Source organism: Nelumbo nucifera, chromosome 3 (assembly GCF_055504915.1).
Source record: "Nelumbo nucifera cultivar China Antique chromosome 3, China Antique-T2T, whole genome shotgun sequence".
Taxonomy (NCBI): domain Eukaryota; kingdom Viridiplantae; phylum Streptophyta; class Magnoliopsida; order Proteales; family Nelumbonaceae; genus Nelumbo; species Nelumbo nucifera.
In genome coordinates this window covers 79,048,234-79,074,340 of record NC_142651.1, presented here as the reverse complement: position 1 = coordinate 79,074,340, position 26,107 = coordinate 79,048,234, and the positions used below count along the sequence as shown (strand labels likewise).

Below are 26,107 nucleotides of genomic sequence, written 5' to 3'. Positions count from 1 at the left end.
TACTCCCTACTAAATGGTGCAAATGTTGCTTGAAAATATGGAATGAAAGGGTAAGGCAATAAAGCTAATATATATACCATGTCAGTGGTTCAAACATCCAAAAACTATTTTCCTTGGCTAAATGATCTGAGGCTTTCAACAAGGTGCTCTTTCAATGACTCAGGAATTTGTGGGATAAAGACTGATTTGGCATCTGAAATCAATCTTTCCCTGCATTATAGAAAAGTGAAAAATTTTACAAGGCAGATTTATTTTAGTGCATCAACTCCTTATTAAATATAGAGCCAAAATCTCATAGCAGAGGTATAGCAAAGTGAGAAGTTATACACTGTTGATGCAAGACAATCACTTCAACAGAGAAAACAACTCAAAATTCAAAAAAACAAATAAACAGAAAAGAACACTCAGAGTAGTAGCTCTAAAAAGAAAATTAGAAGAGTTTGACCAATCCAGTTTCATTGCTATTGTAGTGGTGGCATGGAACCAATGTGAACAGTTTTCTTCATTAGCAAGTCTACGTCAAACAAGAATTTTGAAAAGTGAAGACCTCCCCAGCCTCAACAAATCATTACCTTTTTTTTTGTTACACAATGTTGTGAAGGAGAAGAATGGGGCCAATAGGTGGGGGATAGGTGTTGAAGGTGGGATAAAATCTAACAAACCAGAAGCCATTGGCAAAAGAAGCTTTATCTACTGCTCAAACTCTGGGAGAACCATAACCCAGTCCAAACAAGGGTCCCAATACATATGCATACGTTTCCTAATTTCTAGTAAACATAACTGTGGAACTCCTTAACCCCATAATAATCTCATACTTTATCAGGAGTGGAACAAGTTTACACTTCAAACTTATCTTTCCAAAATGATCTACAAACAGGAAGACTCATAATTGTTTCAAAGAATTGTGTACCTAAATTAAGTAAAGTGTACAGTAGTCCGCATAAGTATGAACATCAACAAAATGTTAAAATACATGAAGTAATTTCAGGCTAAAATTGTGTCATATGCTACTGTGGTAGTGGGCAACCAGGAACGTTTGAAATAAAAATCAACAAACAAATAAACTTACTTTATCTGAATGTTACTAGAAGTGTTGCCTACTTCTCGTGTACATTGTTTCTTTTTGGCAATCATGTAATTGTGAACTTTGCTGTACCAACCACATGATTGCAAACCTGAACGTGCATTCTCTGCAAGCCTGAAAGATGCACAAAATATTGTGAGAAAGGATAACATTTGTTTTCAAAACACACAAATTGAGGAACTGCAACTTAAAACAGTAGTATATATAAAGGTATAGAGTTCATATTATTCATGCAGTGAGTTACAAATATTGAACATAGGAGGAAGCAAAAGTCTTCAATCAATATAGTGAAGTTATGATGGAATACCATGAAAGGGTATAAATACCACCAGTCCAAAAACTTCCAATTGGTGGACCTATACTTGACTCATATCACATCCAAAAGGACTATTTTACCATTTTTACCAATTGGTGGACATTGTTTCTTGACTGCTTGTTATCTCTTCCAAGAACTTCTGCAGATATTAGTGCTTTGGTGAAAGGTTGGTTCTTGGCTGTAAAGAGCAGATGATTGAATTTTTTTAGGGAAATTGAGATATTTTTAAGAGGTTTCTTTTGTGTACTTTGTACAGGACTACTCTTTTTGGTAACATTTTCATCAATCTTTTTATTTATTTATTTATAATCTTCTATCAACAAAATTTTTTGTTATCTACGGAAAAGGTAAACCTGCTTAATTTACAGCATCATCTAATTCAATTATTTGGAAACACAACGCCAATAGAAGACATGAAATTAGATCATTATATTTATGCAATTTCTAGGGCACAGTCACCTGTAAAATGTGACACATTAATCACCGATGACCAACTCCATCATCAATGAATTGGTATAAATTCTTAACCTTCTGGATTATGAGAAATAACTATTTCAATCAATCACCATTATCAGGTGCCAAGGACTAAAAGAATTGATGATGAACTTTTGTGGTCATTAGAACTAAAAAATGCAACGCCAGATTTTAAGTGCAATTTTTGAACAGAGATTAACCACCAACATTTCTCCAATAACAAACACTTGAAGTTTTCTCCAGAAGGTGGATGACTTACACTTCTTTAAATTTTTCAAGCTTAATCTGAGATGATGCATCATGTGCAAGCAGAGGACAAATCTCCAGTGACTTTCTCTTCAACCCCAAGATATTAGAAGGGTGTTTGTCACCTTCATTGTGAAATGTATGGTTACGGTCAGGTGCACTTCCAGTTGCTGCTGCTGTCTTTTGAATACCATTGTCCTCAGATACTTCTACTTTTACTGAGTTAACACCAATATGCTGGACTTCACCATTCCCATTTGGCAGTATTAATGTCCCATTTTCACTATGAGCGGATACATTCTCACTAGAACCAGTCCCATTAGTAGGCAGAACCTCTTTCTTTCTTTTATCTGTACCAAATGATTCCTTCAAATTCTCATGCTTGTCTGCAGTTCCATTCTTATGAGCATCTAGGTGTCCATTTCCATTAGCATAAGCTCGTTTTGGATCAGGATTTCTTGAGATGTTGAAACTAACCCGTGGGTTTGGAGGCACTTTACCAATCTTAGACACAGTAGAGGCATCCTTATCAAAAGAACGTACAGCTGATGGTTTTGACGGTACTGTTGTCAAAGGAAGAGATGTCTTTGGGCTTGGCACTGTACTGCAATTAGGAGATTTTACTCCATTGGAAGTAGGGGCAGTTTTGGATGGCCTTGTTCTTTGATTAGCACGAGCAAAGAATAGAATATAAACCTTTTCAGACAAAACCTCCTGCAGGGTTGAAACTGATACATGAGAATCATTGCAGCAATACCACCTGCCCATTGCATCCTGAATAAAACAAATTAAATTAATAAATCAGTTCACAGATATCAAGTATCTGCTTTCTTCAAGAATGGTATAAATGAAGCACCTTTATTAAAATATTAAAAAAAAGTGCAAGAGGTATGCAAAGCATTTAGACAAAGAGAGACCTTGATGTAGGCATAATAGTGACCAGACTCGGGTGAATATCCTGAATGCACAATAGTGCCAAAAAGGTTATACTCTGGTTGTAGATCCTGCATAGCAATGAAAAAATCAGACATTAAGCATTAGCGCAATGATTGCTGAAAATCATAGTAAAGGGTGACTAAATAGAGAAACACATTTACACAAAAGGAATTTCCAGGACCACTGAAATAAAGTTCCAAGCCATAAGCTTCACAGTAACTAGGGCTCACAATAAGCAGCTGATTCTTAAACTTCTCCCTGATTCTTAAACTCTTCCACACATTCACTGGCGATAAGTAGCTGATCCGTGAATGAAGGCCCTTGAAATTGAGAGAGAATTGATGGGAGAACCCTTTTTAACTGAAGGGAAAGGACCTTGGCTAGAATTTTGTACTGACTCATTACCAGACTGATTGGTCCAAGTTCCTTTGGATGGCAAGCGCTGAATTTCTTAGGGATTAAAACAATGAAGGTAGCATTAACACCCCTACTAAAGATCCCTCTATGATAAAAATTCCTCAAACACTTAAATCCCCTTTTATCCACTCCCAATAATCTTGGAAGAAAGCCATGGTAAAAACATCAGGTCCAGGTGCCTTAGAATGATCCATAGAAAAAACTGCCTCCTTTACCCCTTCCAATTCAAATTTTCTTTCCAGATCTCTACTCAAATGACCATCCAGGGATGGCCACTCTAAACCCTCCGCCTTCCATCTCTCTAACCCTGGCCTTCTATAAATTGATTTAAAAGGATTCAACCAAGGCCTTTGCTATATCTTCCTGTTGTGTAATTATACCATTCTCCATTTTCAACATAGATATGAAATTCTTTCTCCTCCTCCCGTTTGCAACCATATGAAAGAAATGTGTATTTCCATCCCCCTCTTTGATTCATATCTCTCTTGACTTTTCATTTCCTCTCTCATTAAGGTGGCTTTCAAATCTTTTATCAAGTTTACTCTCTCCTCCACATCTCCTACCATTTGTCCCTGCTCTTCTTTATCTCCTACCAGTTGTCCATGCTGACATGCCCTCTTTCTTCCAAACATAAAAGTGCATTTTTTATAGGTAAACATAAAAATACATTCTTTAGGTGGTGTTTGGAAATCTGAAGTCTGATACCCCTTAAGCCTAACAAAATCTCATTAAGATAAGAGGTTATTTTTTTGTGTAAACAATGTGTCTGGTCTGCTTAGACGAACATGTTAGAGATGTACTCTTGTCTTTTTCCTTTTATAGATGAAAAGAAATTTTACTATGAAACAGTGAAAGCATTACAAGCAATCCTTGGAGAGGCACGAGATGCAACCTCTCCTAAGAAGTGAGAATTAAATCCAGTGTTTTAAAAGCGCAAGGCGCAAAAAAGGTGCAAGGGCCATTTTGCGCCTGAGCGCAAGGCGAGGCGCGCGCCTTTTTGAGGCAAGGCACACAATTTAAAAAAAAAAAGCTAAAAAATCAAAAAAATCAAAAAATTATAAAACATAATATTAATAAAAATATAAACTTAAGTTTTAAAATAAATGTTTTAAAAAACCTATTATCTAAAATTAAAATACATAAACATAATATGTAAAGCATATTCAAATGAGAATTTCAAAATGAAATCAAACATATAAAACATTTTCAAGCATATAAACCCATAATCTCTTTTTTTCTCAATTGCATCAAGTAGTTAATGTGACATATTACATTCCTAATTCTACGAGCCGCTTTTGTGCCACGCACCTCGAGGCAAGCCCAAAGAAGTCCATGTTAGGGTTCGCTCGCTCACCGGAGCTTCGAGAACTCCTTATTTGGTTTTGTTGTCCATTATTCATCCTAATAAAATATCTTCTTAAAAGCAATTAAAACTATAAAATCATCATTTTTTGTGTGAAAACTAAGAATTTAAGACCCTAACATGGACTTGTTTGGGCTGGCCTCGAGGGGTGTGGCACGGGGGTCTGAGGGCGAAACGCCCAACCCAGCCACCAAACTCAAAAAAAAAAAGGAAAAAGTGGCAAATTCTCAAAAGGCACACGCCTGGGCTAAGGCGCAAGGCGCACCAGGCGTGTGCCTTTTGAATGGGCTGCGCCTAGGACCTGAGCGAGGCACCTACCCTAAAATGCGCCTCGCCTGTGCACCTAGGCGCACCTAAGGCGTGCCTTTTAAATCACTGGGTTTAGAAAGGGTTGTGCCTAGGACCTAGGCGAGGCGCATACCCTGAGATGCGCCTCACCTATGCGCATAGGCGCACCTCAGGCACGCCTTTTAAATCACTGATTCCACCTCCAATACCACTTCCCAATACAAGCCAGATTAAACTTTCTCGCATTCCTTAAACCTAAGCCTCCCGCCTTTTTAGGTTTACAAGCTTTGCTCCAACTGACTAAATGAAATTTAAACTCATCCTTCCATCCCTATCAAAGATAACAACTTCCTTGTTTGGCCAAGGCATCTACTGGGGAGTTCGCTGATCTAGGTACCCAACAAATTTTAAGCTGCATGTTTCTCATGATCCATCTGAATTGCTTGATCTCAATTCTATAGTACACATCTCATTTCTACAGCTCACTCCCTTTTTTCCAGCTCCAAAAATTCTCTTCTTGCAAAATCCTCAATTCCCAGGAAAAAAATGCCCCAACATTTTTTTTATCAACACAGAATAAAATTCATTAATATTAAAGAAGAGCAGTACAACAAGTTGTGAAAAAACACAGCAAGACCAAAGGGATTAAAGCATCCCAAAAATTACAAGTGAGCCCAATACATAGATTGTCTCTGAACCCCTTGCTTAGCTAAACCATCTGCCAAACAGTTTGTAGATCTCCTAACCCATTTAACTTGGATCATCATTTCTTTTTATAGCCATTTGAAACATCTAAAATCATTCCTTAGGTTCCAAATCACTTCCTCCACCTTTTTCAGCCAACCCACAATTGTTCTCAAGTCACTTTCAATACCCAATTCTTTGACTTTCTCCACCCCAAACACTGCTGCCAAGAATTATAATCTAACCACATCACCTTGCCCAATTGAGAGTATGTTTCCTTTCTCATCCCTGATTACCCCACCAATACCTGAAAGGCCCGGGTTGCCCACACAATTAACATCAAAATTCAGCTTCTTCCAACCACAACTTGGTGGTGACCACTCCACATAAACGTTTTGTCATCTGGAGGAGGAATCAACTATTGCACCCAAGCCCTGAAAGAAATCTTCAACCTTTAAGTCTGAGAAAAGATTCAAGGTTCTAGCCCAGTGTGCCACTCTTAAAGTCATTACCTTTATCAATGCTTCCTTGTTTCTTTCTTTGCCTTTAAAAATTCTTGAGTTTCTTTCATCCCAAACCGTCCAGACCACCACTGCCCTAGTACATCTCCACAAGATCCTGCCCCTCCTCTTAGTGCAACTAAAAGTAGATGGCTAAACAACCCTTCCAAGCCTATCAGGAGGGGAACCCAAAAAGTGAAGAAAACAATCCCAAATACACAACAAAAGAACAAGGACCAATTTGGCCTTTTCCTTTTGGATTATATCACAAATATTAATACAACCATGAAACACTTGCCAACAATAAGCACTGACTTTTGGAGGAATGGGAGAACACCAAATTTCCTTCACATGGAAAGGAGCAGTGTTTTAAAAGCGCAAGGTGCAAAAAAGGCACAGGTGTCAACTTGCGCCCGAGGCGCAAGGCGCAAGGCGAGGTGCGTGCATTTTTAAGCAAGGCACAAAAAATAAAAATAAAAATAAAGCTAAAAAATAAAAAAAAAAATGCCAAAAAAATCAAAAAATTATTAAACATAATATTAATAAAAATATAAACTTAAATTTTAAAATAAATGTTTTAAAAACCTTTTATCTAAAATTAAAATACATAAATATAACATGTAAAGCATATTCAAATGTGAATTTAAAAATAAAATCAAATATAACATTTTCAAGCATATTAAACCCACAATCTCTTTTTTTTCTCAATTGCATTACTTCAAGTAGCTAATGTGATGTAAAACATATTAGATTCCTGATTCTATGAGCCGCCTTTGTGCCACACCCCTTGAGGCAAGCCCAAACAAATCCACGTTAGGTCTTGAATTCTTAGTTCTCACACAAAAAAATAATGATTTTATAGTTTTAATTGCTTTTTATTAAGATGAATGAATGAACAACATTACGAAATAGGGGTGCTCAATGTGGAAAAGGGGTTGAGAAAGTGCAACACCCTTTCTCAAAAGGGGTAAAGTTCAAAATTGGAGATGATGGCCTTAGAGTAAACTTCTGGGAAGATGTGTGGTGTGGAGACAGACCTTTGAAGGAAGTTTGTAATTCCCTTTATGAGGTAGCATCAAACAAAGAAGCAAGTGTGGCTGAGAATATGCAAGTGCAGAATGGAGAAGTGATATGGGCCCCTCAGTTCAGGAGGCATTTGAATGACTGGGAAGTAGAGGCAATGGTTGATTTGCTGCAAAGGCTGTATAGCATTCAAGTGGACATGGGAAGAGAGGATGGAAGGCTTTTAGTTTGAGACAAATCTGGAACTTTTCAGTTGCTAATCAAAAAAAAAAAAACATTTCAGTTAAATCCTTCTACAATTGTTTATCCGGTTCGGAGGGTCAAGAAATTCCAATCGAAATTGTTTGGTGCAAAAATGTGCCCACAAAGATTTCTTTCTTTATGTTGAATAGAATCCTAACCAAGGGCAATTTGGTGAGGAAGGGCATGCAGTTGGCCTCCGCTAACTATGCGCTTTGTGAGGAGCACGAGGAATCTGTGAGTCACTTGATGCTTCATTGTAAGTTTTCTTTTGAGGTGTGGTCCAAAGTGTTGAACCTTTTTGAGGTGAAAGGCTGTTGCTCAGAATCAGTAGCAAATTTTGTGAATGGCTGGTATTTGAGGGGACTATCCAAGAAAGGAAAGCTTGCCTAGAACCTGACCCCTGCAACTGTGTTTTGGTGCATCTGGTTGAAGGGATGAGAGATCCATCATATGGATAGCCGAACCCTGCAGGAAGGTAGGGCAAAATTTCAAAAATTTCTCTCTCTCCTATGTGGGAATCACATTCCCTATTTTAGAAAAACTGCATTTTTCATGGATCAATCTTGAACCAAGAACCGAACCAGATTTGAACCAAAACTGCAGAAGAGGGATATACCTGATACAAAAATGCAATATCTCCCAACGAAGGTGTTCACGCCCAATGAAAGACTCCAAAGACTACTCCCACTGAAGATGACACGGTGAATAGTGGAGCAGAATCAGCAGGGTCCGTCCAACGAACTGAATTCTTCAGTAAGAATTCGATGGAGGCAGTAAGCACGACTTCTGATCAGCCTTTCTCCAAAGACTGATATCAAGACACCTCTTGATCGCTCCTACAAAGGAAGGAGATCAAACTGGCAGTATGGCGGCAACTGGAGGAAACGCAGGGAGAAGATGGCGCAGTCACACTGTTGTTGTCTTCTCTCTAGATGCTCTGAGATCTGATCTCTGAGATTTCTGGGATGTGAGGATGAATTGAATGGTTCGCCCCCTCCTCCTTTTATAGCCTTAAAGAGAGCTCCTACATTTGGATTAGGAGTTCTCTTTAAGAGATAAGGATAAGCCCTTATCTTATCTGCAGATTAGATCAGCTCTCTCCTAATCTCATTAGGAGGTTTCCAGATCTGAATTCAGATCTAGACTCTCTGAGTGGATAGGGTAAGACCCTATCCTATCTGTTGATTTAATCCCAGATCCGCCCTCTTTATTTAACTAGTCAAACTAGGCCAGTTCGAAATGGGCTTTAGGCCCAATAAGTCTAAGTGCTCAAAATGCTTCCAACCTACTGCCCAGTTGGGCTTCTTTGTATGGCGTGGGACCCAAACATTGATCTACACATCAGCCACATGGGTTCAGCCTAGCCTTCGTAACAAGGCCTGGCCGAATACACTGAAAAGATAGTGAACCCCCTGAAGCCCATCACATGTTCTCCTAATGGGCCCAACACTTACACTAAGTGGTCCCTGGGCCAAGCCACCTTATAAAAACCCAGGGACTGTGGGCAGATGCAAGATTAGCCCATCAGGTATTACCCTCAATAATCTTACACTTAACCTCTCAGCTCATTATGATCATACACTGCCCGACAAGAGAGGACCTCTCCCTCGGCTAGTGCTGCACTCTCTACTCACATGGATCCCGGGAATTAAAACCTTTTGCAAACATTTTGAAACCATAATATATATATTTATATCCGTATATAAAATACATTTTGCAAAACAAATTTCAACGATTGAAATCGCCTACCGGCAGCCTTGGTTTCCATCAAAAAGAGTGCATCCCCGACCATTACCTTTGTCCGACAAAGGGGCTGATCCTGTCACTATGATCACCCACTCAGAGTTCTCGGACTGTCCCAACATACCCAGGTTTTGACCCCCGCTAAGGATCTCACTGATTGGCATATCAAAGACAGCCCAATCCGACACCTAGTGTAGTATCATAATCGAGTCTAGGGGTCAGGTGTAACTTTCCAGTTTTGCCCACTAATCACCAAGGTCCAGGGCAATACTAGAAATCTGGTCCAGTTCAAGGTTTCAAGTAAACCTACACTGCATGTACCTCGGGTCTCACCCTGGCAGCTGAGACAGGCCACCCCAACACTTGGCGGCACACCAGTGTTAGCCTTAGCAGGATAAATCTCCCCAGACTTATCCAACGGCTGTGAACATTCTAAACTAACACGAGTCTCATTATATGTCTAGTTTAAGGGTATTACACAGGAACACAACACTATAACATGAATCAAATATGTACTTTATTCATTTACAATAAATGTCATAATGTACATCAATCTGATTGGAGCTAAGGGCATACACTGTCTAACAGCTCCCACTTGCACTTAGGTCCAATCCGATATAAGCCGGAGTCCCAAACTTTCCACGTGTTTCTCAAACACTTTCTGTGTGAGTGACTTAGTCAATGGGCCTGCTACATTCTCCGCTGACGCTACCTTCTGAATCAGGACGTCCCCTCTACCAACAATCTCACGCAGTACGTGGTACTTCCTCTCGATGTGCTTGGACTTCGAGTGGGCTTGTGGCTCCTTAGCCTGAGCGATAGCTCCATTGTTGTCACACAACAACGGGATGGGTGATGTGCTGGATGGAACTACTCCCAATTCGTGAATGAACTTTTTCATCCACACGGCTTCCTTGGTAGCTTCACTTGCGGCTATGTATTCGGCTTCGGTTGTGGAGTCTGTCGTGGACCCCTGTTTGCTGCTTTTCCAGCAAACAGCACACGATCCTATCGTGAAAACATACCCAGATGTAGACTTTCTATCATTTAGATCCGACTGGAAATCGGCATCAGTATACCCTTGGATCTGTAGTGAGCTACCATCGAATACCAGACAAAACTCTTTTGTCCTTCGAAGGTACTTAAGTATATTTTTCACAGCAGTCCAGTGCTCCTGCCCTGGGTTGGCCTGGAATCTGCTTACCACACTCACTGCCTGAGCAATGTCAAGACGAGTGCACAGCATGGCATACATGATGCTCCCTACGGCTGAGGCATAGGGAACGTCCTTCATGCCCTCAATCTCCCCAGAAATCTTGGGAGATATTTTCTTGGAGAGAGTGACTCCGTGCCTGAAAGGAACATTTCCCTTCTTGGAGTTCTCCATGTTGTATCTCTTGACAATTTTGTCAATGTAAGCAAATTGGGATAATCCTATTATCCGCTTCGATCTATCTCTATAGAGTCGAAGACCCAATATATAGGAGGCTTCTCCAAGGTCTTTCATGGAGAATTGTTGTGAAAGCCATACTTTCATCGTAGTCAACATTCCTACGTCATTCCCAATGAGTAGAATGTCGTCTACATACAGAACCAGAAACGTAACTGATGAGGGATGATTTGACCCAACCTATGAAACAGAGACACGTAGGCGCCGACTTAGCATGAGCGACAGCCTAGCACTGAAGCCCGGAGCGACCAAGTGACGGGCCCACGAAGCAGTCCGCTACGTTATAGCTCACGAGAGGAGGAGTCTGCCGCAAGGCGAACTCCGGGCTCCCCGTGCTATCTTGGAAGAGATACCCCGAGGCAACTGTAGCTCGCGAGTTAAAGTTATTAGCTCACCCGAGCTCCCTAACAGAAGTCATTCCGAGGACCAATTTCACTAAGGTAATCCTGGAGTATCCCAAGCTCGCTACGAGATAGCTCGCGAACGAGCCGCGCTAGCGCCCTCCAGGAAGCTTCCGACTGACAGACCGTACCAGTCAGACTGCGCCATATCCTCTACTGACGGCGCAGTCCCAGTCCTTCCGACAGTCTGCGTCCACGTCTCTCAACAGGCAAAGGCGTGCCTGCCACTTTGGAAACGTGTCACTCACCCGGGCGAAGCGTACACCACAACGGCCACCTGCGCAGCCCTGGCAGGTAATGGCTATGGCAAGAGCCCAGTGGCGGTTATATCCAACCTAATGTGAGTGTCCCTATAAAAGCCCTCAGGGCAGAAGGGAAACTTCTTCTTGAATCTTCGACCTCCTGAACATAGTGATAATGCACTATCCTCACTCTTAGCCTTCGTTCTCCTTTCGCTTCTTGCACACAGTACTAACTTAAGCATCGGAGCGTTCCCGTCGGGAAACCCCTCGGGAGTTCTTCTTTTTTCCTCTCATCTCAGGTACCTCTCAGGAGCCACGTGAGCGCCAGATAGGAGTGACCAGACCGTGCTACATCATTTGGCGCTGTTTGTGGGAAACGCTTCAAAAAGCCTTTCTCTCTAAACTCTTTCAGTTATTTCCCTCCTTGAAACAATCCAACGCTCATGGCTTCCTCTAGCAACGTCGAACGAAGCACGGAAATGGATAACTCCAGGGAACAACCCCAGCTTCCTACTGTTTGTATCGGACAGTTCACCGTCCCCCTCTCGGCGGACGGAATCCCCCGCTTGAATGTGCCCCTCACAATGGCACCTGTCATCGCCCCACTCCCTACTACAGTCGGAACGACGTTCACCGAACCTTCGGTCGTGCCCCCAGCGGCCAGCCCGAACCAGCTAGAGGACTTGATGTAGTGCATGAGGGCCATGCAGGCTCAAATGCAACAGTTCCAACAACTTTAGCTCTATCAACAACACATACTGCACCAGGTCTCCCAGTATCAGTATCAGCAGCAGTTCCCCCAGCTGCTCCCGCCTCAGCGCCCCGCCTCGCAGCAAGCCAAGTCTCGCCACCAAAACGAGCACCCCTCCGGCCGAGGAGAGGCCCCCCAAAATCTCCCAAAAAATCAGGCCTCCCCCCGCAATAGACGGGAGAGACCGGCTACCCCGATCTCGCCGCGGGCGAACAGGTCGGGAGGACCCCGGCTTGGCAGGTCTACATCACCTCGACAGTCGAAGTTTGGAACCCCGATCCTTGAAAACAGCGCAGAGGTGAGCAACACGAACGCCGAGCCCACCAAGAAGCAGAGACGCCGCCGCCGAGCTCGCCGATCTGTCACCCACGATTTGCCCAAGCTCATGGGCAAAGAAGAGGTAAGCTCGGCCGAAGTCAAAGCTCCCCTCCTCTCGGTTCCGTCCCCCCTGTCTTCCGAACTCCTGGCAATCCCAATGCCCAAGGACTTCAAGCTCCCCCCTCTTGACAAGTATGACAGGTCATTCGACCCGAATGACCACGTAGATGCTTTTCAGTCACAGATGCACCTGGCGCGAGCTAGTGAGCCGTGCATGTGCATGGCCTTCTCCACCACTTTTAGGGGAGCAGCCCGCACGTGGTAACGGAACTTGGCACCCGGGTCAATAAGAAGTTGGGCGCAGTTCGCACAAGCCTTCACGTCCCACTTCGTCACCAGCAAACGGTGCCCGCGAACTGAAGAAAGCCTCCTCAACATAGCGCAAAGAGAGGGAGAGTCCATCCGGGGCTATATCAAGCGGTTCAACGACGCTTGTATGCAGATACCGCGCCTGGACCCCGCCGTACGCCTTGTAGCAGCCAAGAAGGGTGTGACGCACAAAGAGTTCAAGTGGCACATGGTCGTCAACCAACCTGCGACCATAACCGAGTTTCTGAAGCTTGTAGACAAGTTCATAGCCACCGAAGAGGAGATCAACCAGAAGGGCGAGGGCGCACCCGAAAAAAGAAAGAGAGAAGGAGAGCCTTCCAGTCAAGGGGACAGCCAAAGGAAAAAGGAAACAATTCGGGCGGCAAAGCCGGGTCAATTGTTTCGGGCTCCTGTAGCGGACCAAGCTGATTACACCCCACTGAACGCGAAGCGGGCCGAGATCCTGATGGCAATCAAGGGCGCCCCATACGTGAAGTGGCCACCCCGTCTGAGGGAGAATCCCAATGAAAGAAATAAAAGCCAGTATTGCAGTTTTCACAAAGATCACGGTCACAGTACCGAGAGTTGTAAAAACCTCCGCGACGAGATAGAGGAGCTCATCCGTTGCGGATATTTGAGAAACTTTGTACAAAATAATAATAACAATAATAATAGATCAGGTCGACAAGGGGAGCACGGTAAAGATGCCCCCGAGTCCAGCAACAGGCCGGCCGAACAATCGCAGAGGCAGCCTCCAGAGGAGAGGCCAGTTCGGGGAACCATCCACATGATAGTGGAAGGTTCGATCGTTGCGGTTTGCACTTCAGCAGCAGCTCGGACATCAGTTCGTGAAGCCACCCGGGAAGAGCAGAACCCCCCAAAGCGGTCGAAGACGGGAGACCCGATTTTCTTCACAGAAGACGATGCGCGAGGGGTCCACTACCCCCATGATGATGCACTCGTAATAAAGCTAAGAATCAACAACTTGGAGGTCAAGCGCATACTCGTGGACTCAGGCAGCTCAGCCGACATTCTTTTCAAAGCTGTGTTTGACCAGCTTCAGTTGTAGAGAAGCGACCTGAAGCCTACAGACACCCCTTTAGTGGGCTTCAGCGGAGAAGAAGTCCGCCCCCTTGGGAAAGTAACAGTACCTGTAGAGATCGGCACATGGCCTTGTGTGGTCAGATTCGAACACAACTTCCTGGTGGTAGCGACCCCCTCCCACTACAATGCCATAATAGGTCGACCGATCACCCATGTCCTACGGGCGGTGGTCTCCACTTACCACTTGGCTATGAAGTTCCCAACAGACTTCGGTGTGGGAGTAGCGCGGGGCGACCAGCTCGAGTCCTGCAAGTGCTATGTTGCCGCCCTGAAGGGGAAAACCAAGGTGGCCGGCGACCTCGAACTGGAACGACCCACGAAGCAAGGCGAAGAGCGAGCCACGCCCACGGAAGAAACAGTCGCGGTCCCGACCTCAGCAGCAGACCCAGCTCGGACACTTCAGATCGGCGCTTCCGTCCAGGAGCCCCTACGATCCGAACTGGTAAGCTTTTTACTTCAAAATTTAGATATTTTTGCATGGTCCGCGGCAGAGATGCCCGGTATAGACCCCAAACTCATAACTCACAAGCTGAACACTGATCCTGTAGTTAGGCCCGTTAGACAGAAGAAACGCAACCTAGCCCCGGAACGGTGAAAAGTGGTCGACGAGGAAGTCGAGAAGCTCCTCGCAGCGGACTTCATAAGAGAAGTCCACTACCCGAGCTGGGTAGCCAACCCCGTCCTGGTAAAGAAGGCCAACGGCAAGTGGCGCATGTGCGTCGATTACATCGACCTGAACCGGGCTTGCCCGAAAGACTGCTTCCCGCTCCCCAGAATCGACCGTTTGGTACGCGACCTCAGGGCATGAGTTGCTAAGTTTCTTGGACGCCTATTCGGGCTATAACCAAATCCGGATGGACCCGGCGGACGAAGAAAAGACTGCCTTCATCACGGAATTCGGCCTGTACTGTTACAAGGTTATGCCCTTTGGTTTGAAAAACGCAAGGGCAACCTTTCAAAGGCTCGTAAATAAATTGTTTGCGTCGTTAATCGGCAGAAAAGTAGAATGCTATGTAGACGCCATGGTCGTCAAAACTCAATTCTCACATGAATTAATACAAGACTTGCATTCTGTTTTTGAAATTTTGTGCAAGTTTAATATGAGATTGAACCCAAACAAGTGTGTGTTCGGTGTGACCTCGGTTAAGTTCTTAGGATACATCGTTAACCGGCGCGGCATTGAAGCCAACCCGGATAAGGTTAAGGCCATCTTAGACATGAGACCACCCCGTAAGTTGAAGGAGGTTCAGAGGTTGAATGGCTGCATAGCCGCCCTAAGCCGCTTCATGTCCAAATCGGCGGACCACTGTCTGCCCTTCTTTAAGGCAATCAAGAGCAAAGGGTTCGAGTGGACCCAAGACTGTCAGCTCGCGTTTGACGAGCTCAAGAAATACCTCGCTAGTCTGTCGACCTTAACCCGGCCCGAGGAGGGCGATGTTTTAGAACTGTACCTCTCGGCGAGCGACGAAGTGGTCAGTTCGATACTAATAAAGTAGATCGGGTCCAACGACCCATCTATTATGTTAGTAAAGTATTACAGGGAGCAGAAACGAGATACCCGGAGATGGAAAAGCTAGCATACGCACTGATAATCGCAGCTCGGAAACTCCGCCCGTACTTCCAAGCTCATATTGTTATCGTCCTCACTGACAGACCCCTGAGGCAAGTATTGCTTAAGCCCGAGGTCTCTGGTCGGTTGACGAAGTGGGCCGTTGAGCTCAACGAGTACGACCTCCAATACAAGCCGCGAACTGCCATTAAGGCCCAAGCCTTAGCAGATTTCATTGCCGAGTGCACGTTCAGCTCCGAAGCCCCTAAGGCGGTCGAGCGCGAGGTCCCTAGTTCGGGTGAGCTCGAAGCTCCCAGGCCGGTTCAATCTGAGCCCCATGAGGTAGCAACCAGTGTGGCATCTCTCCTAGCTAGGCCAAGCGCGAGCTGGGATGAGGAGCCCTGGATCCTTCATGTAGATGGCTCCTCGAACCAACATGGCAGCGGGGCCGGAATAGTCCTGCACGGCCCAAGTGACACGAAACTGGAGTACGCACTACGCTTCGAGTTCGCGGCGTCTAACAATGAAGCGGAGTACAAGGCGTTGCTAGCTGGACTAGCCTTAGCCAGAGAAATAAAAGCCAAGCACATTGTGATCTGCAGCGACTCCCAGCTCGTGGTCAACCAGGTCATTGGCGAGTATGAAGCTCGCAAGCCGACCATGGTAGCCTACTTAACCAAAGTCAAAGAAGCCCTGCTCAACTTCCAGTCACACTTTATCAGACAAATCCCTAGGTCAGAGAACGTTGATGCCGACGCCCTGTCCAGGTTAACCAGCACCAGCGACATCACCATGAGAACCGTGTACATAGAGGACCTGTCTCGGCCCAGCATTCTCAGGAAGGCAGAGGAATTTGCTCCCGTCGTTCAAGCAGAGCCGAGCTGGATTGACCCGCTCGCGAGCTTCTTGCTACACGAGACCCTCCCTGTAGACCGCAATGCAGCTAGAAGGGTGCAGCGCCAAGCAACCAAATATGTCATGATAGACGAACAACTATACCAGAGATCTTACACGCTCCCCTACTTGCGTTGCTTGCGACCTACCGAAGCCAAGCTCGTACTCCGTGACACCCATGAGGGTCTGTGCGGTGGGCACTTGGGGGCAGGGCCCTCGCCCAAAAAGCACTCCGACAAGGGTATTATTGGCCAACAATGAAGGCAGACGCTATTGAGCTCGTTAGAAAATGTGACAAATGCCAGAGACATGCCAATATTCACCACCAACCCGCTGCCGACCTCAAGTATCTCACCAGCCCGTGGCCCTTTGCGCAATGGGGCATCGATCTACTCGGGCCATTCCCGCCAGCAACGGGTGGAAGGAAGCTCTTAATAGTGGTAGTGGACTATTTTACCAAGTGGGTAGAAGCCGAGCCCCTCGTGACGATCACAACCCGAAATGTCCAAAACTTCTTTTGGAAGAACATCGTGTGCCGCTTCGGATTACCTCGGGTATTGATCTCCGACAACGGCAAGCAGTTCGAGGACATCAAATTTCAAGACTGGTGCCGAGACATGGGGATCCAACAGAATTTTACTTCAGTCGCGCACCCTCAAACAAACGGTCAGGCAGAAGTCACAAACAGAGCCATCCTCCACAAACTAAAGGCACGGCTGGACCGAGCTAAAGGATTGTGGGCAGATGAACTACCCAGTGTCGTATGGGCCTACCGGACCACGGAGAAAACCGCCACGGGAGAAACACCCTTCAATCTCACCTACGGCACCGAAGCAGTGATCCCCGCAGAGATCGAAGTACCTACGTTGCGCCTAGAAACATACAGTGATCAAACAAACAAAGATGAGCTACGTACCAACCTCGATCTACTCGACGAAGTAAGGGACCTCGCGTACATTAGGACCGCAGCCTACCAGTAGAGAGTAGCTCGGTACTATAATGCCAGGGTCAAGAAGCGGAACCTCCGCATTGGCGACCTGGCCCTTCGTAAAGTTATGGTGCCTGAGCCCGGCACTGGCAAGCTCGGGTCCAACTGGGAAGGTCCTTACCGAGTGAAACGAGTGCTCGGGGAAGGAACATACGAGCTCGAGACCCTCGAAGGGAAACAAGTACCTCGAGCATGGAATATTGTCAACTTAAGGCAATATTATCTGTAAGAATCGAGTAGGCCACGAGCCACTCCCAAAGCCTAAGGGCCAGAATACCGAGCTAATATGACCTCGGCACAACAGAACCCAGTCGCCTCTATGGCATGGGCAGACTCCGAGAGTGGGCCACGAGCCACTCCTTCAGCCCAAGGGCCAAAACACCGAGCTAACAAAGACCTCGGCATGAAGAAAGACAGCCACTTCAGTGGCGAAGGCAAGGTATGAAATATCAAAGGCGTAAGCAGCTCGGATTTAAACCCTACAAAGCATAGCTCGTCTCAATACGTTGGTTGAACTGAGGAATAACCAACAAATGCATAGTTCAAGCATACATAGTAATCACTTCGCGGTATACCATAGAGGCCTTAAACGTTAAAGGACAAATCGGGATAACAACTACCGAAGAGTCCTACTTCGGGCATGTAGCTTTAATAGCTCAAATGATGAGATCGCTTTAGCAAAAATAAAGGGAGTTCATCATACCCAGAAGAAGGAAAGAACTTTCATTGTCACAAAAAAAAAAGAAAAGAAAAATAACAAGTGCAATAACCGAGCTAAACAGCTCGGGAAAGGTTTGATTATCACAAAGCACAACCGCCCAACCGAAAACTTGTGAAAGACTGGGTTTACAGCACCCGGAAGCCACCAGAAGCCCAGAGAAACGCCGCCTCAAGGATCCACCTCCTCATCCTCTGGAGAGTCAGGCTCCTCTTCATTCGCTTGGTCCGCTGTCTCAGGAGACAGACCTTTCATAGTAATGCCGTCGAGGTTGAGTCCGAAGAACTTCTTCCGAAACAGCCACCGACAGAGCTTAAACCCTGAGCGGTACGAACCCGAACCATACTCCGCCTAGAGGTCCTGAAATTCCTGGGAGAAGACGGCGTGAATTGGCACTGGACATGATGGCTGCCAAAAGACCACAAGGTATTAGTCCGACAAGAAACAAAATGCACGTGCACAAGTCACAAGGCACTACGCGACCTAAAAGGCCGACCTACCCGGGCTCAAGCCTGCCAGCACGAGCTTCTCCTCGGTCAAGTAGTCCGAGCAAAGGAAGCCTACCGACGCCCAGGACAGCATCATTTTCCAAATCTCAAGGTCCAGCTCGGCCCCGGGGTCCTGGATGGCACCCCTCCAAGCAGTGGGAAAGGGCCACCCCTCGGGGTTACGGACCACAAAGTAGTCTCGCTTTCAGGCGGGAATCCTATTTGGCAGCTCGTACAAGAGCTTATAGCCGCGACGGGGAGAGAGGTAATAAAAGCGCCTCTCCGGAGGAACCCCAGGAGCAGCATTCTTTATACAAAGGATAGAGACAAAAATATCAAGGTCCAAAGGAAGGCAATACTCGTGACACAGGGATATAGTCCCAACCATGTTTCGAATGGCATTGGAATGAAGCTGGTCAATAGTGACGTTGAAGTGATTTAACACCTCCACTATCAAGGGGTGCAGGGGGAGACGCAAGCCGGCCTCGAGTTGTTCCTGAAAGATTACTATGTCATCGGGACCGTTCTCCCAAGGGAAGTTACCAGTAGGGAGGCTGTAAACCAGGTCCCCAGGGAGGCAAAAGTAGCGGATCAGAGACCTGAGTCTCTCCCCTGTCATTAAGGAAGGGCCAAAGGTATCAGGCTCCCTCCCCCTAGAAGTAGACGCCATGTCACCAGAGGCCTCCAGAGCCTCCGGGATCTGCTCCCAGGCACCCTCCGAGCTCGAGGGAGCATCATCATCCTGGCTATTGCCCCTGTGATAGGTGTGATATGGATACCCAGACATGGCTGACAGCAATTGGGACTCACCAGAGTAGACGAAACAAAGCAAACCGAGGAACTCGGGTAGACTAGGTGAAGTGTGCAACCTCAGAATCCAAAGACAGCGAAATGGCATGGGAGAAAGTAGAGCCCGAGGGGGCCCCCTATTTATAGTCTCCACCCTTTCAAATTGACGGCCCAGATCAAAGCAGATCCAACGGTCCGCGGGCGCCCTGACCGCACGCCTTCTGAAAACCGAAGGCGATTGGAGTTAAAGGCCACCTCAGCACGTTTTCGGAATCCGAAAAGTCAGGAAAGTCAGAAAATCTCTTGATTCCCGCGAATGCATTTAATAAGGACAGTCAATCAAGTTTGAATTTCGGTCAAATCAGTCCGTCGCACTTCATAAACTCCCCGCGCTAAGGCGGTACTCTTAGCTCGAGGAGTGGGGGGCAATTGATGAGGGATGATTTGACCCAACCTATGAAACAGTGACACATAGACGCCGACTTAGCATGAGCGACAGCCTAGCACTGAAGCCCGGAGCGACCAAGTGATGGGCCCACGAAGCATTCCGCTACGTTACAGCTCACGAGAGGAGTCCGCCGCAAGGCGAACTCCGGGTTCCCCGTGCTATCTTGGAAGAGATACCCCGAGGCAACTGTAGCTCGCGAGTTAAAGTTATTAGCTCACCCGAGCTCCCTAACAGAAGTCATTCCGAGGACCAATTTCACTAAGGTAATCCTGGAGTATCCCAAGCTCGCTACGAGATAGCTCGCGAACAAGCCGCGCTAGTGCCCTCCAGGAAGCTTCCGACTGACAAACCGTACCAGTCAGACTGCGCCATATCCTCTACTGACGGCGCAATCCAAGTCCTTCCAACAGTCTGCGTCCACGTCTCTCAACAGGCAAAGGCGTGCCTGCCACTTTGGAAACGTGTCACTCACCCGGGCGAAGCGTACACCACAACGGCCACCTGCGCAACCCTCGCAGGTAACGGCTATGGCAGGAGCCCAGTGGCGGTTATACCCGACCTAATGTGAGTGTCCCTATAAAAGCCCTCAAGGCAGAAGGGAAACTTCTTGAATCTTCGACCTCCTGAACATAGTGATAACGCACTATCCTCACTCTTAGCCTTCGTTCTCCTTTCGCTTCTTGCACACAGTACTAACTTAAGCATCGGAGCGTTCCCGTCGGGAAACCCCTCGGGAGTTCTTTTTTCCTCTCATCTCAGGTACCTCTCAGGAGCCACGTGAGCGCCAACTAGAAATGACCGGACCATGCTACATCAGTAACCTTATCCCCACTGGACTTCCTGTAAACACAGGGCTCATCCAGATTCTGCTCAAAGTCAAACTTTTTGACAGTAGAGTCAAACCGAATGTTTCAACTCCTAGAAGCTTGCTTAAATCCATATATGGATCTATTTAATTTACATACCATGTATTCCTAACCCGCAACTATGAAACCTTACAGTTGCTGCATGTAGATATCTTCAATAAGATCTCCATTCAAGAACGCAATTTTGACATCCATTTGCCAAATCTCATAGTCATGGTATGCTGCTACAGTTAGCAGGATTCTAATGGATTTAAGCATGGCCACGGGCGAAAAGCTTAAATTATTTTTTATGGATAACATCAGAAATGTATTACTTTGTGTAAAAAGATTCTTTTTGATAAGTAAAAAGAATATTTACATAATGTATTTAGTGATATCTCCCACCTACTATAAGTAGCCACCAACACAGCAACACATTGTGTTCCCCTAGTTTACATTATATACTTTTTTATGGTTTCCCAATACATTTTATCTCTGTTCAAAAGTGTTGACCAAACTTTTTGTGAATCTTGCACCCATTTCCCTCGCTAGGTTTCTTGTATGTTGTCTATAACACCATAACCGGACCTATTATACTTTAGCCATCCAATGACAGTTTTTGAATCACCTTCCACAATCAGATTTGTGAAGTTAAGAGATCTCCCTAATCTGAGTCCATGTAACAAGGCCATTAGTTCTGTTTCACTGAGTTTCCTTGGCCAATGGAGCCTGAATAGATGGACAACGCTACTCCCTCCTGATTTCTAGAGACTCTCTCCACTCCTGATGGTCCTGTGCTACCTGTGCTGCAACCAACAAAGTTGAGTTCATGGTAGTGGTGACCACAACATGGTACTGTCATGATTGATGAAGATGAATATACAATCTGTTTCCATCCTCTAATTATGTCATCCGCCAAGAAATGCTTGAACAAATGGTGTTACATTTACCTAGTTTCCACTACTATCATTATGTTTTCCAACAAAGCTTTCTTTGCACGACTGAGCTCCTTGAAACTGACTTTTTTCTTTCTTGATTTCTTCCCAAACCATAAGTAGAATGTTCAAATTATTTAGCTTTCAAAACATAACTGCCGACATTGATAACCTTACGATGAAGTGCATCATCAAGCTTTACCTCTCTTGCATTAATCATTTAAAAAAAAAAAAGTACAAATAGACTATAAGGAAAATGTTCATGAATAACTTTATCAAGTACCATTTTGTTTACTGTAAGGAAAAGAATATGTATAGTACACACCAATAAACTATTGAAATACTTTTACAAAGTAGAAATAGAATGCTAACAACAAAGCAACTACAATAAGTGATAGGCACACCTGACTTCCTTTGCACATGTAACTTGAAAGAACCAAAACCTCCTCAAAGGCGATGGCTCGGTCAATTTTGCCACCATGTATGCCTTCAAACCTCTGAACGACAAAAAGGTTCAACTCAACTAAAAAAATAAAGAGGAAAAAAAAAGAAAACAGCGCAGTTGTTCAATAATAATAGCAATACCTTGAGTTGAATCACAAGGATGTTAGGCGCTTTAAGAATAGACATTTGCTTTCTGGCTGTTACCAATTTTTTACACCTGAAAGTGGGGTAAGTATCTCCATTAGGAACAATTGAAAAAAAAAACAACAAAAGTAACATAAGACAAAATTGAAAACCTTAAATCACATACTTGTCACACTTGTACTTATTGCTACCATCCAATATCTCCGGCTGGAAGAACCGTTGCATAGCTTCCTTGAGCGAATTGCTCTGGGACAAGTCGAGACTAATATCCATGATATCGTCAATCTTATTCGATTCATTTCCACAACTAAGGCACTTCACCTGGCTCTGCAAAGCACCGCCAAATATCTCTTTAACAATCGTCTCTCCACTTCCCCCGGAACCACCATTGCAAGATTCAGTCCCCTTGCGGAACTGCTGCTGCTTCTGTTGAAGCTTCTTGAGACGGAGACAGGTGTTATGGCAAGCGTCGATGACATATCGGAGGAACTCATGGGCGTCCTCTTGCCTGCCGAGCCTGAAATGCTCAGCGAAAATACTGAGACAGCTCTGGATCTTGCTTGGAGCATCGAGGGGGACGTCGATGCTGAGTGACCGGACAATCCTCTTCTCGAGTATACAAAAGGGGCAGTCGCGCTTCCTGTCCGCCTCCGACGAATCGCCTGCATAATTTCACAGAATCAACCGATGCAATCATAATTATCGAATAAAAAAGAGAAATGAAACCAAAAAAAAAAAAAACGAAGAACAAGAAGAAGAAATAGGAATAGAGAGAGGCTTACAGAGAGAGGAGTGCTGGTTCTTGAGGCAGAAATTGGCGAGGGGAGGAGTGTAGGTTAAGCACTGAAGGACGCTATTGAGATAGCAGGTGTTGCCGAGATTCTTTAACCCTAAAGGAGGAGCGTTCTTGCGTCTGTGAAGGAGAAGGCTCGGCTGCCAACTCATTTGCAAGGCCATCAACGACCTTTTTCCTTTGCTTCTGCAGCTGCATCGGATTCTGCTTCCCTCCACCTCCTCCACCACCACCACCACGATCGCATCCTCTCTCTCTCTCTCTCCCTCCTCCTCTCTCTCTTCGGGTCAGACCAGGAGGAGTTGTCGATGTTGACACTGGCGGTGGGTTATAGGTGGGGCGGAGGGAGAGGGGGAAAGGGGAGGAAACAGAACAGAAACTCCGGCTGTGACTTTCGTTTCGTTACGACTCGTTTCCTTTATTTCCCCGCGCGCTTTGTCCCGAAGTGTTCCAGAGGCAGAGACGAGAGACCCAGAGAGGGAAAATGGGAAAATAGGAAGTAGTAGGAATGAAGAGAATTAGCGAAGAAGTATCCCCCCAAGCCCCAACCCAAGCCCTCCCAACTCCAGCCCTTTTTTGATTTGTTGACAGCACTCTGCCTTGCCTGCCAGTAGATTTTATTGGGGCGGACCACCCAGAACTCTTCATTTAAGCCTCTCAAAAATGTCAAATGGGCTCTTTTAAGACCACCAAAAACAAGCCCATTTCTCCCCCATACAGGCATACACACATATAACATGGATGACCAAAAGTCGTGACTGAAACTTTTAGAACCAAAACCAAATTGTATTAAGTGGTCAATCGTTTTAATTGATCGGATTTTTTGTTCTAATATTTCATTACCAACAAAAAAAAAAAAACATTTATAGATAAAACTTTAGGCTGAGTTGGGAAAGACTACAAATGCAAATGTGTAGAGTGCAAAGCCTTATATTTTGTATTATTTTATATATATTTACGCTGTACATATTTGCATTTGTACTCTTTCCCAACTGAGCCTTAATTAAGATGGTTGAAATTGTATTAATCAACTATACTATATTATTATTTTATCTTCTATCTATATTATATATAAAAGTGGGAATGCAGAGTGGAAGTTTTTTTTATTAAAATTATATCTTATTTCATTGTTTGAGAAAAGGGTATAAAAGTCATTTTATTGTAGTTATAAAAGTCATTTTGAACCTTTAATTATAAAGGTTCAAAATGTAATTTCAATTATTACTTTCCATCTCATTTAATACCCTCTCATTAAGTCTTGTAAATTAAAGCATTAACTCTCATTTTCTCTTATTAAACCATATATTAAGTTATTTTTCACTAATAAATGATACTAATTAGATCTATGCCAATATTTTTATCAATATAAATACATATATTTTAAAACTAACTCAATAACCAACCCATTCTTTATCAAAATGGTGGCTAAGAAATTCAACTATCCGAATCAAATTGATCAACCTATATAGTCATAGTTAGGTAATAAAATTTTTAAAATAGAAATAATTATAAAAAATACAAAATATAAAAAAATTAGACACGATTATGATATTTTTATTAATGAAAATAACAAATAAGTATAATAAACAAGAATATTTTTTATTGATAATGAAAATTAAATACATATTTTATAATTAAGCAAAAATGAAATTATTTTACTATTTGACAAAGATTAGTTAAACTTTTAGGTCAAATTTGTTAGTATTTAATGTCATAAATAAATAAATTAATCGATCAATAAAAATTAATAAAATATTAATACAAAATAAATAAATTTTGAAAAAGAACATCCAGGCACATGTATAATATCATATAATTAGCATATTAAACAATAAGTAAGTGTGAAATATCATAATTATATTTACACATAGAAATACATCTATAATTCTATATTTACACTACTATTAAAAATATAAATAAGAATATTATGAAACATTCTTCTAACTAAAATACTTAATTTTGAATTTAGTCCCTTTTTAATTGTGATATTTAAATTGTAAATTGAACTACTACTCAGGGGTGTCATTTGGATTGGATTTGGTCCAATTCGATCCAATAAATATTTTGGACCATTTTGTACCTGTTCAATTTAATGTTTGGACTATCCAATCTATTCAAATTCGTTCTAATTTAGATTGGTTTCAACCCAAACCCGGTCCATTAACACCTATATTCTTATCTTATATCAATGGAGTAGATATTGACTTAATCCAACTGAATCCAATATAAATGTATTACGGACAAACCAGGTCCAATTCAATCTAATAAAGATTTTGAACCAGATTGGTTCAACCCAATATGTCTTGTTGGTCTGTCTAATTCGTCAAAATTGATTTTGGTCCAAAGCCGGTCCACTGACACCCTTACTACTACTTCTTGACTGTTTGGGTGACACCTTAGTTGGCCGAAGCTACCACGTGATCTACCTCCGTGACTAGTAAGTTTGGACCACGTCGGCACACATCACCACAACTATGTCATGGAGAGGCTTCATGAGGAAGTGGAGTCTCGCACGGACAAGGAGATGCAACCCATTAGAGCAAGACCTCCTGAGAACCTCGATGGGCAACCTTATCCCGACAACCCCGCGAACCTCATCCAACAACAACACGGGTGTTTAGTCTATATAAAGGCATCTAGCTCTTAAGGTAAGCTGACTAGGATCTAGCACACATTACTCTCCTCGGCTTGGACCAGTTGTCTACCTACTTAGCCCAACCGATTTCTCTCTCTCTTTCTCTCTCTCTCTATTACTAACTTGAGCGTCAAAGTGCCTACCTAGGGATAAATTCCTCATGCCTTTGATTCTCTCTATGCTTGTAGACTATGGTGCACGGCCTTATCCTTCCACCTCGACCTCATCCAATTGGCAGGACTATCTGCTACGTGTTTAGCTCGGCACACCTCGGATCAAATAACATCATTCAATTATATCTATTTAAATCTTACATTTCTTTAATAAATGAACAAAAATAAGATACACCAAAAAGATAAAACATTACAAAAAAAAAAGAATCTAACTAAGTAGGTAGAGCTATCAATGATACTTGAAGTTTCACAACTCGATCCAATGATATTTGGATGGGGTTTTTTATGTAATCAAATTTGGATTTTGTCATT

At 44.0% G+C, this 26,107-nt stretch overlaps 1 protein-coding gene across 7 annotated transcripts in view; it reads right to left on the bottom strand.

Moving 5' to 3' along the window:
- UBP25 (ubiquitin-specific protease 25) overlaps positions 1-23,236 on the bottom strand; it is a 31,900-nt gene extending 8,664 nt beyond the window's left edge. For all 7 annotated transcript variants that reach the window (XM_088900691.1, XM_088900690.1, XM_010246822.3 and 4 more), the window contains exons 1-8: positions 22,977-23,236; positions 22,361-22,856; positions 22,192-22,267; positions 22,011-22,103; positions 3,038-3,124; positions 2,134-2,894; positions 1,070-1,198; positions 78-210 (exon numbers count right to left, since the gene is read on the bottom strand). In XM_088900691.1, coding sequence (XP_088756817.1) covers positions 105-210; positions 1,070-1,198; positions 2,134-2,894; positions 3,038-3,124; positions 22,011-22,103; positions 22,192-22,267; positions 22,361-22,856; positions 22,977-23,151 — 1,923 coding nt within the window. In that variant the 5' untranslated portion in view covers positions 23,152-23,236 and the 3' untranslated portion in view covers positions 78-104. The remainder of the gene's footprint in view (positions 1-77; positions 211-1,069; positions 1,199-2,133; positions 2,895-3,037; positions 3,125-22,010; positions 22,104-22,191; positions 22,268-22,360; positions 22,857-22,976) is intronic.
- Between the last annotated feature and the right edge of the window lie 2,871 nt (positions 23,237-26,107).